We start from the raw sequence: 14,599 nt of genomic DNA, 5'->3' as shown, positions 1-14,599 counted from the left end.
CCCCACTAGGAATGTTCTGGAGTCCTGCCTGTCTGGGCATCTACTTGATAGCCCGAGGACGTCCCCAGCCACACTGTGCACCTGACGGCAGCACAGAGGGTTGTGGCCTGTGGTGGACCCTGCCGCCTCCGCAGTGTCCCCAGGCTCCAGCCCTGCCTCCAGCACCCGAGAGGCCGGTGCCCCTTCAGCGGGGCCTGTGTGAAAATGGCTCACTCTGAAGATAATTGCTTTTTATTAATGACTTCATATGCCTGTGAGATTGCATGCTTGTCCCCCAGTCCCGTCACCCTCAGGATGAAGCCCGTGCCCCTCTCCTGCCCCTTGGCCTTGGCAGCACAGCCGTGGATGCTTCCCCCAGCCCAGCGTCGGCACTCGCCCCACCTCGGGTCCGGACTCCCGTCCGCTGGTACGAGGCAGGCTGGCCCCTAACACCCGTGGGGGAGCTCCCGAAAACAAACAGCCAGAGCCGCTGGTCTCTCATCCCAGCTCAGGTTTAATTTTGCAGTGATGGGTGCACAGGGGGAATGAGTTTTAGTAACACCCTCCAGATCCTACCCCCACGACCAGGATTGGGAGCTTAACATCGTTCCGCCCTCCAGCAGTCGCGCGGATTGGGAGCTTAACATCGTTCCGCCCTCCAGCAGTCGCGCGGTGGGGAAGACCAGGGAGTTGCGGTCCATTTGTGGACGGGTTTTCACACGGGCTTGGTTGGAAGAGTAGCTTTAAGGTCTGTCCTGATCGGTGGTCAAAGCAGGGACCGTTCTGAGCAAGTGGCACCCACCCGCCCGGTCCTGCTGGAGCCTGGTCCCCCCACACAAGCCAGCTCAGCCCAACTGCGTGGGCCTGATGGACCCCTCCACCCCCGCCCACGGCGGCCCCTGGCATCAGACTCTGCTTCTCCAGAACCAAGGGCAAGCGGTCTGATGAGTGAGCGGCTTCCACTCTCACCCAGCCACATCTAAAGCATTTTCTGCCCCCGACGGCCATGGGAGGGAAGGGACCGGTGATGGCTGGGGCTGCGGCAACTCCACGTGAGCTGTGGCCGCCTGCCAGGAGTGAAGCCGTGAGGACGGTCCGTCAGGGGAGGCGGCCCACGCCACCACGCACAGCAGAGCCCTGCCCGAGCAGGAAGCCGTGTCCCATGGCCGCACAGCCAGAGGAACGACCTCTGGGAGGGGGTGCAGACGGACGGCTGTGCCTTCCCAGCCTGGGCTGCTGCTCCCGTGGCCTCTGCCGAGGCTACAGGGTGTGGAGGGTTGGGGTGGGGGGTGCGTCCTTTTCTTCACGGTAAGCACTTGGGTGGGAGAACATTGCAAAGGCTGCCGGTAGGAAGTCCTCACGGCCACAGACAAGGTGCAGGGCCCAGCAGACAGTTATGTCAGCCTGCTGTATCCTCACAAGGCCAGGAAGCTTCCGGAAATTTCTGAGAGAGATGATCACACACCCACTGCAGCCACAGAGCAGCAGCAAGGCTGGTGGCCCCGCAGCCCTCGCCCTGTGAACCAGGCCACAGACACGCTTCTGTTCTGGAGGAGGATCGTCTAGAATCTAGACTCAGCAGCCCTGGAGGCAGGGCAGGGAAGCCGCGCCTGGGGCGCTGCCCAGGGCCCTGCAGGGGGCTGCCCTGGCGGACAGGACACGGCACAGCCCCATGGGAGCAAGTGTCAGTGCCGTCACCGGCATCTCAGAAGTGTTCTGAAAACATGAATAAACAGATCCATGTGCAGACTAGAAGTGATTCACACTTGAAACGTTTAAATATAAATTAAGCTATAACTTAAGTGACAACCAAAGGAAAAACAGAAGAAAAACCAAGACGACACTCAGCACCTGAGCAGGCTGAACACATACACAGGACACCCCAGACACGAGGCCGCTAGGCGATGCCATTTTCATTGTGCCAACGTTACACTCGGGGCGCTCGCGCGGCCACTCACGCCGTCTGGCACTGCACCCCGGCCCGCGGCCCGTCGTCGTCCTCCTCGTAGGCCTCCCGCTGCTGCCGCCAGTTCTGCTCGCCGGGGCTGAACTCCTTCAGCTCCACCTGGTCCATATCGTCCGTGACCCTCACCTTCTGCCGCGGGGGCAGCAGGGCCTCCAGCTGCGGGAGCTTGTCCTGAGGCAGCCAGTGTTTCTCCGGAAAGATGACCTGCAGGGCGAGGAGCGAGCGGTGGTGGTGGGCCGGTGGTGGGCCGGCGCGGAAGCACGCCCGGACCCTGCCCGCGGCGGCCACACTCAGGAACTTACAAGGAACTGGATGATCAGGGTCCCTTTCTCCGGGGCTGCTTTGTAGATGGGCATCCCTTCGTTGCGCACACACCTCAGGTCCCCGTGCCGGATCACCTCGCCTGCCGCAGAGAAGGCTCAGTCAGGAGCGGGAAGACCCTGCCCGGGCTGGGGATGGGGACATGCCAGGGTGGCGCCCGGCCCCTCCAGCCCAAGGTGGACGAGCGTGGAAAGCGAACCAGGATCCAGAACCCTGGGGTCAGGGCTGGAGGCAGTCCAGCCCACACTGGGGTCTGCCACAACAACTTCCAAAAGGCACCACCGGGTCTGGGCCCCGGAACTGCAGAACTCCCATCTCCCCCAACAGAAAGAAAGGGCCCAAGAGTCTCCCTGGAGATAAGCTGTTCAGCCTGGCAGTGACGACACAAACAAGGGAGTGAACCTGCAGAGGAGTGGGGGAGGGGGTGCCAAACACTGGTTGCCGGGCAGCCGGCTCCCCACTGCGGACTTGGCAAGGGGGAGGCACCGAGCACCCTCTCCGGGGGCATGCAGGGGCGTGGGGCCTTCAGCCGCAGGGCCTTCAGTGGTCCTGTGTGCTGGAAAGTTCTGTCTCCATTCCTACCCCTCATGCTCCTGCCTCTGACTGACCGGGCCGGGAAGCCACCTGCGGAAGGCCCCTCTCCGTCGGCTGCCAGGGCACCTTCCCCACCCATCCTGAGTCTCTGTGCCTTGACAGCAGCAGCGAAGGGACGAGAAATAAGGCACAGCTACAAGACGGTGCGCGCAGGAAGACAGGACATGGAGCAGCGTCAATGAGCAAGACGGACAAGAGAAGTCTCCGGCAGAAGGTTCTCCCAAGCCCCGGCCCCTCCCGTCACCACGCTAGGAACAGGGTCTCCCCTCTGCCCCAGGCCACCAGCAGGGTACTGCCCATGCGCAGTGGGATGCCGGGAGCCCTGCAACCGTGAGGCTTCCCACGACTCCCTGTGGACGCTGGCCTGTCGCACCCTCGGTGCCACAGTCGGGCCTGGGGCCACGCGAGCAGACCCTGAACCCACTCCTGCTTGCGACCTTCTCCCCTCAAGCAGGGAGGAACTAGGGACCTGGGAGGGGTCGTGGCTTGCAGCTTCACCTGGGCGTTGCCTTACAGCAAGGTGCCCAAACGGGCTTCAGTGTCAACAGGAGGGGATGACCTTGGTACTGTTTATTTTTACAACTTTCTGTGAGTTTAAAGTTTCCAAATAAAAAGCTTTTTAAAAAAAGAAAAAACTCTGATCGAGGCTTGGATCCAGAATCCATATCCTTTTACGTACAGAAAAGGAGGGAACAGTGTACAGGGAAGCCGCAGAGACAGCGAACGAGGCCATGGGAAGGAAGGAAGCACCCGGAGGTCGGGCCCTCTACGGTCTGCGCACCCTGCACCGGTCACGCCACGCAGTGACAGGCAGGTCACGACCCATCCAGCTGCAAGCTACTCCCTGACCCTGGCAAGGAGGGCGTGGGTGTGGCGAGGGGACCAGAGCAGCTCCACTCACGGCCAGAGTGTCAGCCTGCACCCCCCCTGCCCCGCCCAGACGCACTCTGACACAGACGAACGGCCTCCATGTTGCCAGAGGCGGCTTCGTGTGTGCTGGGTGCACGTGCCCTGGAGGACACTGGCAGGCCTCAGTGCTGCCCCCCAGCCTGTGCGTGTGAGCAGCCGAGGCCAAGCTGATGGGCAAGGTCTCCTCAGGAAAACTGGACCTGACGGTGTCTCCCATGTGCCCACAGCACGGAAGCTGGAGGGGCACGCGCAGAACAGACCTCCACTATCTGCTTCTAAGTTTTTAAAGCTTGAGGTATGGGGCTTGGCCCCAAGATTGCTGCTGGGGGCCCTCCCCCTAACTTGGAATACTTTCTAGGAGCATATGTAAAGAATCATAAAATTCTTCAGTCATCAGCAGGGACTCTAAACTTGAGAGCAAAGGACATGGTGCTAACGTCAGAGGTGAAGCGGGGCTAGCGGCCAGCAGCGTCCCAGACGCACCCACCCAGCCCAGCACTCAGAGACGCGCCTCTGAAACCTTACCCGACTTGGACGTGATCATGAGGATTCGATCATCCAGCGTGTTTAGCGTCTTCTTGAAGCCACAGAGGGCTTCAGAAAGCTGAATTTTCATTTTCATGATCAAGTCGTGGCCGCGCCTCTGAAAGACACTATGATCCTTCTGATCAAGCACAATTATGACATCGCCAGGCTCCAGCTCAGGCTCCTGGTCTCCTTCTCCGTGAAACAGAATCTTTTGCCCATCTTTCATACCTGTGAGACATCATCCTTTCTGATTAGCATTTCTCTTAAAAACCGTGCACTCTACAAAGCTCTGAAGACGGCACACGGCCCTTTGGGGACTTGGACGCATCAGACCTCCTGAGCTCGTGGGCACGCGCACCAGAGCAGTGCTGGGATCACCACGCCTCCCCCCGCACACGCACCACCGCGCGCCCGGGTCACCATCCACTTCTTGATGCACCCCGGGGCCTGGCTCTGAGGGCATGCACAGTCACGTGCTTCAGTAGAAGTCCTGGAAAAATGCCCTCCTGGTGTTAATTTGTACACTTTGGTCTCATCTCTCATTAGTTCATATTCACCGGAGTAGGAACTCACAGAATAGCGTGGAAGTACCTGGAGAGCAGCTAACCATGAGAAAGGCCTTACAATGACGGTGTCGGGCGCACGGAGATGGGGGGGTGGGTACCTGGGAGCATCTGGGCAGTGGGGCAACCAGGTGCAGGAAGGAGCGAGCCCTCTGGCCGACAAGTGGCCAAGGCGGTCAAGAATGATTCCAAGGGAATGGTATGAAATGGGGGAGGGTAGTTAACCAAACTCAAGGTCAAGCACCTTTCAGAGCACTGTAAAACCTTCATTCAAAAGGGGTTGTTTTTGACCTGGAAGAAGCCAGCTGCAGCACACAGACTGGCTGGTGACCGGCCCGGCACTGAAGCCGGGAGGGCAGGGCGGCGGGACCAGCGTCTGCCACGCTGCGCTCCAGGTCCCAGACGCCTGACCTGTGCGCCCCACGGTCAGCCGCCAGCAGCACACCGAGCGGGGAGGAGCGCCTAGCTGTGCGGCCTCACCTTTCTCCACGTGCACCTCGATAATCTTCTTCTCACGGATCACCTTGGAGCCACTGCAGCTGTCGCAGCGGTCCTTGGGGCTGATGCGCTCGCCCTGGCCCTTACACTCGATGCACACGGTCTGGATCTGCTGCACCATGCCCGGCCCGATCTGCTGGATGTGGATCTGCATGCCACGGCCCTTGCACAGAGGGCACTTCTCCACAGACCCCTTCTTCCCGCCGACACCTGCAGGGGACGCGCGACTAAGAACCAGGCTCCTCCACGCGTGGCCTGTGCCCCCGGCCAGCAAGGGTGGTCAGCAGCCCTTCCATGGGACACTGGGGTTGGAACTCTGTCTGCAGTCTTGGTCGGCAGTATATAGTCTGGAGGATTCTAACCCAGCAAGGAACATCCAGACCTTAACACGCGACTGTGAGTATCTGCAGCTTTGGCCCTGCCGGCCACATTCGTTACATGAGTTTCACCAGCTGGGCCTCCAGGTGGCTAAGGGGACTGGGCTGAGAGACTGGAGGGCAGCAGCCCCACTCGGCCAGCTCACGACCATGTGCGTCTGAGGTCACCAAGACGACTTTTCTTTAAAAATCCTAGTTTCAGGGGCACCTGGGTGGCTCAGTGAGTTAAGCCTCTGCCTTAGGCTCAGGTCATGATCTCAGGGTCCTGTGATCAAGCCCTGCACTGGGCTCTCTGCTTAGCAGGGAGCCTGCTTCCCCCCACTCTCTGCCTGCCTCTCTGCCTGCTTGTGATCTGTCAAATAAATAAAATATTTTTTAAAAAATCCTAGTTTTTAAAAACTGTGTTCATTAAACTTGCATGCGAGTCAAGGGACTGTAAACCACAGCCAGCATCCCGGGTCTCGGCGGCTCTGCGCGTTTCTGCCCACACTGCCGGGGACCTGAAGCACTTCCTGCCCAGCCCTGTCACAGGACAGGTTTGCTGACCCCTAAGTGGGGTGAGCCCTCTGCACTTTTACGGGTTTAAAATAATGATCTACGTGTTAAATAAATGTCAGTCTGAATAAAGAACGTACATGGCACAGTAAAACAGACCTGGCCCTTAGGTCCCCAGTTTGCAGTCTGTTGGACCCTTATATTTGAAAAGACCAAAAAATGACTTTTCTCCCCATTATGAAACAATCAGAACTGTTCCCAGGTCTAAGGGATCACAACCATGGGACTCATTCAGACATTCCCGCTTACCTTCACATTTCTCACAAATTACATTTTTCTGGAGGGCCAACTTCTTTGTGACTCCATTATACAAATCTTCGAGAGTTACAGACAGCTGATGGACAACGTTCTTGCCTTAGGGGGAGAGCGGGAACAGAGCAATGAGTAACCCGGCAGGAGATGCAGTCGCCATGAGCTCCAGCTGCAGAGCCGTGTGGGGCGCTCACTCCCCCCCGGCAGGACAGGGTGCATCGGCCACACACCCCCCCCACTACCCCAGCCAGCCATGAGAACGAACACCCTTTATAGCTAAGGGCCAATCCCTCAATCGTTTATAGACATCGACCAAAAGACCTTACATCTTTATTTCCTAAAAACAAACCTGAGGCCAGTGCCCCACGGAAGGAGTCCTAAAGAGCCCTTCTGTAATCTGTGGCCAAGTGGGAACTCTCTCCTCTGCTGAACTCTTATCTGTGGGCCCCGTGTCTTTGGGGAGGGAGTCTGTCCACCCAGGGCCAGGCCAGAGTGGGATGGCTCGCAGCGCCCAGGGGCTCCCTCGGAGCTCCCTCGGTCGTGAAGACGCACTGTCCTGTTCACTGGCCGGCAACACAGACACGGGAGCTATTCACCACGAGACAGGGAGAGCACCAGGCAGGAGGGGCCCGCAGTTTCCATCGTGCCCATCGTCAAGTACATGAGCCAGCAGCCCCGACATGGCACCAGGGCTCTTCCTGAGGGACTCGGGATTCTCAGCACCCTGTGTTCGAGAGCGGGTGGCCAAGCTTCTGAAGCTCAAAGTCGGCAGACACTGCCTCATCCCTCCAGGGCCTCTCGCTGCGGCAACCCGCAACCCGCCCTTCGTAAACCCCGGGGCGGAGCTCATTCCTCATTTTACCCAGGATCTCAGTAAGCTAGGCTATCTGGACTAAAAGCAGAGTATCCACAGTCAACTGGACAGGGAAAGGGGCCACTGGGGACCATGTGTAATAGCCAGCAGCGGCAGCGCGTGGCCTGGCCGGCGGCACAGCTGCCTGGGGCCCTCGTTCACCTCCTGGGGATAAAGCCATGAACCACAACGCACAGAGGAGTGCGAGGTGGGCAGGCTCTTACCAACCTGGTCACACCTGCGCACCTGTGGGAGGACGGGGCCCGCGGACTGAGAAAGTGAGACAGCCCACAGAGCGCCGGCCGGAAATGGAGCGCACGGACCGGGTTGGGGGGCAGGGACAGGAGGTGCTGTGATGTCCTGTAGGACACCCCATGGCCTGACTCTCATGAGCGAGACGCAGACAGCAAAAGGAACATCCTCCCCCCCCCCCCGCCCCACTCACACCCGCGGGCTCCCGTCGGGTAGTGTCCGCAGGTGTCAGGCGCGTGTCCAGGTGCCAAGAGGCTCGGGGTGGTCTGGACGCTGGGGGGTGGGGGAGCTAGTTAAGGCTAATGATCCCTTTTAAGGCATGACCTGCCCCGATTCTCATGACCAGTAGCATTCAAAAATTATGAAACTTGGTTAGCGTCTTTAAAGGCACTCACCTCTCCTCTCTCGAGCCATCCGTCCCCCGCCCCCGAAGAACATGTCGAAGATGTCCATGGGCGAAGAGAAGCTGGGGCTGCCTGAGCCTCCTTCCTTGATGGCCTGCTCGCCGCCCTGGTCATAGATGTCTCTCTTCTTCGGGTCTGAAAGCACTTCATAAGCCTGGGATATGAGCTTGAACTTTAAAGTAGAGAGAGAGAGAAGGTGTGAGCCGCTCGGTAGACCACGACTCTGAGGTGCTGGCGGAGGTGTTCCACACACAGTCACGCTCCCCAGCAGGCCACGCTCCCTCTGGAACCCGGCTGCTCAGGAGCGGGGGGCCATGGGGCCTGCGGGGAGCGGTCGCTCCTCCCAGCCTCACCTGCACCCAGCTTGAAGCCAAAGACCGGGAGGTCAGGCTGGGTGTAACCCGGCGCCCAGCAAGGGCCCAGTTCCGGCTACGGCCGCCGGCCTCCCTGGCCCCCCGTGCACTAGCTCATCAGCACAGGGACGCAGCGGCAAACGCCTCGGGGGCACCTGTCCACGCGTGCTGCCGACACGTGTGAACCCGTCCTCCGGGCCTGGCCCAGTCCCCCGTCTCCGGTACCGCCAGCGCCAAAACCGTGCTTCCCTTCCCCTCACACCTCATCTGGCAGCAAACCCTCTGCTCCAGTCCCTAAGACACCACCCTCCTGCCACCAGCGTCCTACAGGGATCCGGCTGTAAACAAAAGTATCAGAAAACCTAGACTGAAAGACATTCAGCAAGACAGACCAGGGAACCAAGTGCCACGTTTGACCGCAGATGGGTGTGGGGTGCGGGGGTGACTACAGGAGGCCCTGGAGCGACTGGAGAAGGTGAGTCTTTCCTCAGGGTCCAAGTTCTCCGGCGAGGCCGGCGCGCACAGGCCGTGCGTCCAGAGCCGCACGGGAGCATCAGGGCCGGGAGGTGAAGCAGGCGCCCCACGTTTGTGGGGGGCGGGAGGGGGCCCAGCACTCACTGCCCCACGCTCCTCTGGGTACATAGGTTTTATTTTTTAATCAAAGGGCAGGGGGGACATGGATGTTTTTAAAATAAAATTAGAACACTATGAAATATCCGCACTCTGTCCTCACCACAGCGCACGCCCACGCCGCAGAGGCCACTTTGCACCCAGGGCCACGCCGGAGCTCCTCAGTGGCCTGCACCTGTCCTCCACGTGCCGGCCTCGGTGTAGCCCACGGCACCCAGAGCTGGCCGGCACCCAGCCCACTGCCCCAGCTCTTTGAGGCGGCCTGTGGCCCCGGAATCCAAGCCAGGCCTCACTCTAGGCCACCCGGCCAGCCGCTGCCTTGCGCTCCCTACAGCCCCCCGCCCCCCACCAAAGCGGCCAGTCCGAGAGCGCAGGGCACACGCTCAGCCACGACCCGGGCCCCAGAGCCACGTCTGCGTGTCTGATGAATGGCTTGAGGCCAGGAGTTCAGAAATGAGTACGGGACGTAGGGTGCCTCCAGAGTCCTCTCCAGTCTGTCAGACTGGGTCCCTGTCAACAGCCTACGGCATGGCTGGCTCCACAGCCGGAGAAGAGAACGTGCTAGAAGCAACCGAACATGGAAGCAAACAGAGAAGCTGGGTTTCCTCAGGTCGCTGAGCGAGATCCACTCTAATTAACCAACAATAAGCACGAGCTAACGAGTAACGAGCCAATTTAACAGACCCAGTCCTCAAGGGATGTCAGGCTCGCTCTCAAGGTAGCCACGTCTTGTGCTCCGTTGTTTCTGTTTCTGCGAAGCAGCAGGCCTCCCTCACTCCTACCCCATCCACAGCAGGAAGACTGCGGCGCAGGGCGCAGGAACCCCGACCTTCCGGGCCCGGCTGCACGTCAGGCACCAGATGAATACGCAGCCCGGGAACTTCCACAAGGACCACTCCCCAAGTCCTCCCAACACCTGAAAGTCACCCAATGACCAACCTAAGAAGCGGAAACGCCCCGTCCCTTGGGCAGTTAACAACGGGCCGCATCTCCAGCAGGGTGCGGGCACCTACAGCCCCGACCAGGCCTGCCACACCCCTGCGGCTCCAGCCCTCCCCCCCATTCCGGTCATCCCACCCCCTCAGCTGGAGCTCAGTGCTCTCACCGGCTCACCTCTCTGACAGTGGTCATGTCGCGGGACCGAGATCGTCGCGGGACCGAGATCACCGCGTGGCTAGGAAAACAGGACTTCGGGATGACGTCACAAGTTGGAAGCGTGTGTGTGACATGGGCTGGCGAGCAAACCACCATCACCCCGCAGGAGGCTGTGTGCGCAGCGGCCCAGGAGCAGCGGCAGGGTGCCATGTGTGGCGGCGCTCCTCTACGGGCTTGCGCTTCTCATACTGCTACGCTCTTGTGTGAGTTTTAATATTTTATTTATTTACTTATCTGACAGACGCAGAGAGATCACAAGTAGGCAGAGAGAGAGGGAAGCAGGCTCCCCGGTGAGCAGAGAGCCCGATGCAGGACTCGATCCCAGGACCCTGGGATCATGACCTGAGCTGAAGGCAGAAGCTTTAACCCACTGAGCCACCCAGGTGCCCCTCACGTGTGATTTTTAACTTGAAAATCTATTATTCCAATGAAAAGCTACAGTGAAGTTGGCCAAAAGCCCAAATTCCTCTCCAGCTGTAGAAGGTGAGAGCCCTGACCTGCGAAGGGGGGCCCCCTGGCCCGCGGCCAAGCACCCCGTGGACAAGCCACCACAGCGGGCCCCACACACCCCAGGAGGGGCTGGTGGCCAGCACGGCTGCCCGATGCTTAGCAACACAGGACAACAGGACACAAAACAAAGGCCACTCCCTCCACCCCCGCTGGCTGGCTCACTCGCCTCCCTGCCGGGTGAAAGCACCGGCTTAATCTATTTTTGAAGAGACATGAATAATACAAACTGAGGAGGAACAACAAACGTTCTACCAGTTCTTCCCACACAGAGAAGGTGGACAAGACCCGCACACAGACTTGCACGAGAAAGACAATGTCTACGTCTACATCGTGGACCCAGCACACAGAAGGACAAAAACAGGGATCTGGTGAATGAACGAGGAAGCTCCCCTCAGGGAACCTAACGGCAGAGTTTCCATGAACTGTTACCTCAACCCTTTGATCTCCAACCCCACTTCCACAGCAACTGCCGTCCCAGACCGTGTCTGTACAGGGTGTGCTGATTCCCTCCACCAGCCCGACCACCTTCCAGCCCCTGCACGGGATAGCAGGCCGGGGAGCGAGCGTGGGGGCCAGGGGGTGGGGGTGGGTGCAGGAATCAGACAAGAATTATCACCAGGGCAGGAGGAGGACGGGGCCGGGGCTCAGGGCAGGGCTTAGCCTGCTGGGACCACAGAACTGAAGGTTCATGAGTGGTGGGGACATCACAGGACCCCCACGCCCCAGGCCCGCCGACAGAAGCCTCATATGGGACACCGGTTCGGTGCCTGGCTCTGAGTAAGTACCAGCTTGGAGCAATCCAGACGGTCTACTGAGAGGGAGGCACAGGCAGCACCCCCCGGGAAACGTGGAGGTCAAGTGAAAGTTTTCGAGCAGACCTGCTCCAAGGGCACGCACACAGCCTTGAGCACGCTCCTGGATGCTGCTCCGAGCCCTGACCGAAGCCAGCCTCAAAGCCGTCCGTCAAGAAGCCTGGACCCGCTCCCCCCGCCCGCCCCCCCCAGAGGAGGTTCTCCCCGACAAGCTCCAGTAGGGCCACAAGCACGTCTGTGACTCTCCACACTACGGACGAAGCCAGGCCCTCCAACAGCCACAGTGACCTCTAAATATAGACGAGAGAATGCGAGTGAGCAGCGAACGGTCTTGCGGAAAGCATGGTAAACTTGTGACAGCCACACTCGGCACATGTGGCTAAATATAACCTCCCAGCTCTGCCGCCAGCCGCCAGCATGGGAGCAGGCACACACGGGCGGCGTCCGGGGCTCCTGCCTCTACATGCCTGATCAGCAGCTTCAGCCACCGCTTGGGGGTCTCTGTCCCTACGGCAGGAGACCCTCCCCTACACCACCTGAGACTGCAGAGTTTTCTAAGAAAGCGGCAAACCGTGGAAGGAGGAACTGGGACAGCTAAGCAGCCTTCCCAAGAACCAGCAGGCTGTCCTGCCGGTCACCGGCTCAGTGGGTAACGGGCCTCCTAGGACAGAGCAGGGTGGCTGTTCCAGTCCGGTCGCCACCATACACAGCATTCCCGCCCGCTGCGGGTCCTGAAGATTGACTCTGGGTCATTTGCCACAAAAAACCTGAACCATTCGTATAAAGTGCTGTGTCAGGGTAGAGATCTCCCTGTCCCTGCTTAATAAATGAGATTATTCGGTGTCTCATGACCTTGACCAGGTGGGAGACAGGCACGCAGACCAAATCCACGGGGTTCCCGGTGCTAATGCACCAACAAGGAAGAAGCACAAACCATTCCACCCACCGGCTCCGGCAAGTGCACAACTTCTGGTGTTGCCTCTGTTTCCCGGGGTTGCCAGCGGCCCCTCCTACAGGCCTGCCCTCCGGGGCTGTGCCAACCACATGCCCCCGGGAGCTGGACACATTGGGTGGCATGTGGGCTTGCCGTGGCAACGGAGGAGTGGGGGGCTCCAGGGCTCCTGGTGCTTGTTGCAGCCCCAACCACCCCCCCAACTCCCCCCATCTGCCCTCTCACCCCAATGACCACAACAGCCACGACCCTGTCGCCTGCCCCCACCCCAGCCCCCTGACCCCTACCACCTGTCCTGAACCTGAGTCCAACCCTAGTCCCCCAACCACAGCCCTGCCGCCAGCCCCTCAACCCCAGTCCCCTGACCCCTGACCCCTGCCCCCAACTCTAGTCCCCAGCCCCAGTCCCTATACTGGCCCTGACCCCAGTCTCCCAACTCCCACTGCCTGTCCCCAACCTAGCAATCCCAGTACCTGCCCCAGACCCCAACCCCCTGACCCCCACCGCCTGCCCCCAACCTCAAGTCTCCCAACCCCAGGCCGCCAACCCCTGCTGCCTGCCCTCTGCACCAGCCCCTCAACCCCGTTCCCTCCACCCCTGCCCCTCCACTGCCCGACCAGAGTCTCCCAACCCCCGCAGCCTGCCCCCAACCCCGCGACCCCAGCCCCGCCGCCAGGCCCCTGACCCCAGGCCCGCGACCCCCGCCGCCAGCCCCGCCGCCAGCCCCGCCTCCCCCGACCCCAGGCCCCCGACCCCCGCCGCCCCGCACCTTCTCGCCCTCATCCGGGTTCTTGTCCGGGTGGAACTTGAGCGCCAGCTTCCGGTAGGCCTTCTTGATCTCCTCCGGGGACGCGCTGGGCTTCACCCCCAGGATGTCATAGTACTGGGTCTCCTTCACCATCTTGTCCCTGCGGGCGGGCGGGGCGGGCGCGGCGGGTCAGCGCCGCCCGGACCTCCCGCTGCCCGCCCGCGCGTCCCGCTCCCGCTCCGGCTCCGGCTCCCGCCTCCCTGGGCTCCCGCCGCCCGCCGCCCGGGGCCGCCGCACTCGGCCTCCAGCTCCTCCGCCGCGGGTTTTATTTGGCGCCGGCGGAAGGTTCCGCGAGAGACGGTGACGCCACAAAGGCCCAGAACCTTCGCGGAGGTTCCGGCGGCGCGCGGGCTGGCGGCGGGCGGGGCGGTGGGGGCGCGGCGGGCACCGGATCCCCCGACCCCGGACCCCGGACCCGCGACGGCGACGCGCCTGGCTGCAGACCCCAGTTCCCCGGACCCCGACCCCCAACCCCGACGGCCGGCTCACCTGGCTGCGGACCCCTGCTCTCCAAACCCCGACCCCGGACCCCCGACCCCGGACCCCGACGCCCAGCTTGCCTGGGTGCGGATCCCCGCCCGCCAGAGCCCTACACCCAGACCCCCGACCTGCGACGGCGACCCCCGACCCCCGACCCCCAGACCCTGACCCCGGACCCCCGAGCCCGAGCCCCGGACCCCAACCCTCAGAGCCCTACCCAGACACCCCGGACCCCCGACCCCGACGGCCGGCTGACTTGGCTGCGGACCCTCGACCCCCAGACCCCGGTCCCCTCATCCCGGACCCGCGACGGCGACGCGCCTGGCTGCCGATCCCCGACCCGAAGAGCCCTAGACCCCGGACCCCCGACCCCAGACCCGCGACGGCGACGCGCCTGGCTGCGGACCCCAAACCCCGACTTGCCTGGCCCCCGACCCCGGACCCCGATGGCTGACTCACCTGGCCCTCTGTCCCCGCCCCCGGCTCGCCCGCCCCCGCCCCTCGCCTCCCCCCGCCCCCCCCCCGCCCCTTGCCCCTGACGCGGGGCCTGACGCGACCCCGCCGGCTCACCGGGTCTCTTCTGCCACGCGCTCCTCTGGCTGCCGGTCATACTCCCCGGAACTCCAGTTCTGACCGCCGCCCCGGGCCATGTCGGGGGGCTGGGAAGGGGGCTTAGGCGCAGTTGCTGCCCTCCGACGACCGTACTACCGCCCAGGGGCCGCCGCCTTGCCCTTCAGTGGGTCTCCGGGTCCCCCTGGCCCGAGGACCGGCCGGTTCGAGGGGTCGCACGGGCGGAATCCCTGCCCCGAGGGGTGGGACTGGGCGAGCTGCGTCCTGCGCGCCAGAGC

General features: G+C 61.8%; 1 protein-coding gene across 2 annotated transcripts; it reads right to left on the bottom strand.

Moving 5' to 3' along the window:
- Positions 1-1,735: 1,735 nt before the first annotated feature.
- DNAJA4 (DnaJ heat shock protein family (Hsp40) member A4) lies at positions 1,736-14,563 on the bottom strand. 2 transcript variants are annotated; one of them, XM_082734404.1, is made up of 8 exons: positions 14,322-14,563; positions 13,233-13,371; positions 8,043-8,223; positions 6,540-6,644; positions 5,341-5,568; positions 4,295-4,525; positions 2,248-2,348; positions 1,736-2,149 (listed from the first exon to the last, which is right to left on the bottom strand). In XM_082734404.1, the coding sequence occupies exons 1-8, from the start codon at positions 14,399-14,401 to the stop codon at positions 1,934-1,936; spliced, it is 1,281 nt and encodes a 426-aa protein (XP_082590530.1). In that variant the 5' UTR covers positions 14,402-14,563; the 3' UTR covers positions 1,736-1,933. The 2 variants fall into 2 exon arrangements, with proteins under 2 accessions (XP_082590530.1, XP_082590531.1); XM_082734405.1 differs by lacking the exon at positions 14,322-14,563 and adding an exon at positions 14,175-14,203.
- Between the last annotated feature and the right edge of the window lie 36 nt (positions 14,564-14,599).

Source organism: Mustela nivalis (genome assembly GCF_964662115.1).
Source record: "Mustela nivalis genome assembly, chromosome: 6".
Classification (NCBI taxonomy): domain Eukaryota; kingdom Metazoa; phylum Chordata; class Mammalia; order Carnivora; family Mustelidae; genus Mustela; species Mustela nivalis.
The sequence above is the reverse complement of the archived record's forward strand: the minus strand, read 5'-3'. Positions and strand labels throughout refer to the sequence as shown.

Coding starts and splice junctions, on each gene's coding strand:
- DNAJA4 (XM_082734404.1), bottom strand. CDS start 14,401: ATGGCCCGGGGCGGCGGTCAGAACTGGAGTTCCGGGGAGTATGACCGG. Junction 4,526..5,340: donor CGAGGTGCACGTGGAGAAAG/GTGAGGCCGCAC, acceptor GATGTCTCACAG/GTATGAAAGATGGGCAAAAG. Junction 2,349..4,294: donor CATGATCACGTCCAAGTCGG/GTAAGGTTTCAG, acceptor TCTCTGCGGCAG/GCGAGGTGATCCGGCACGGG.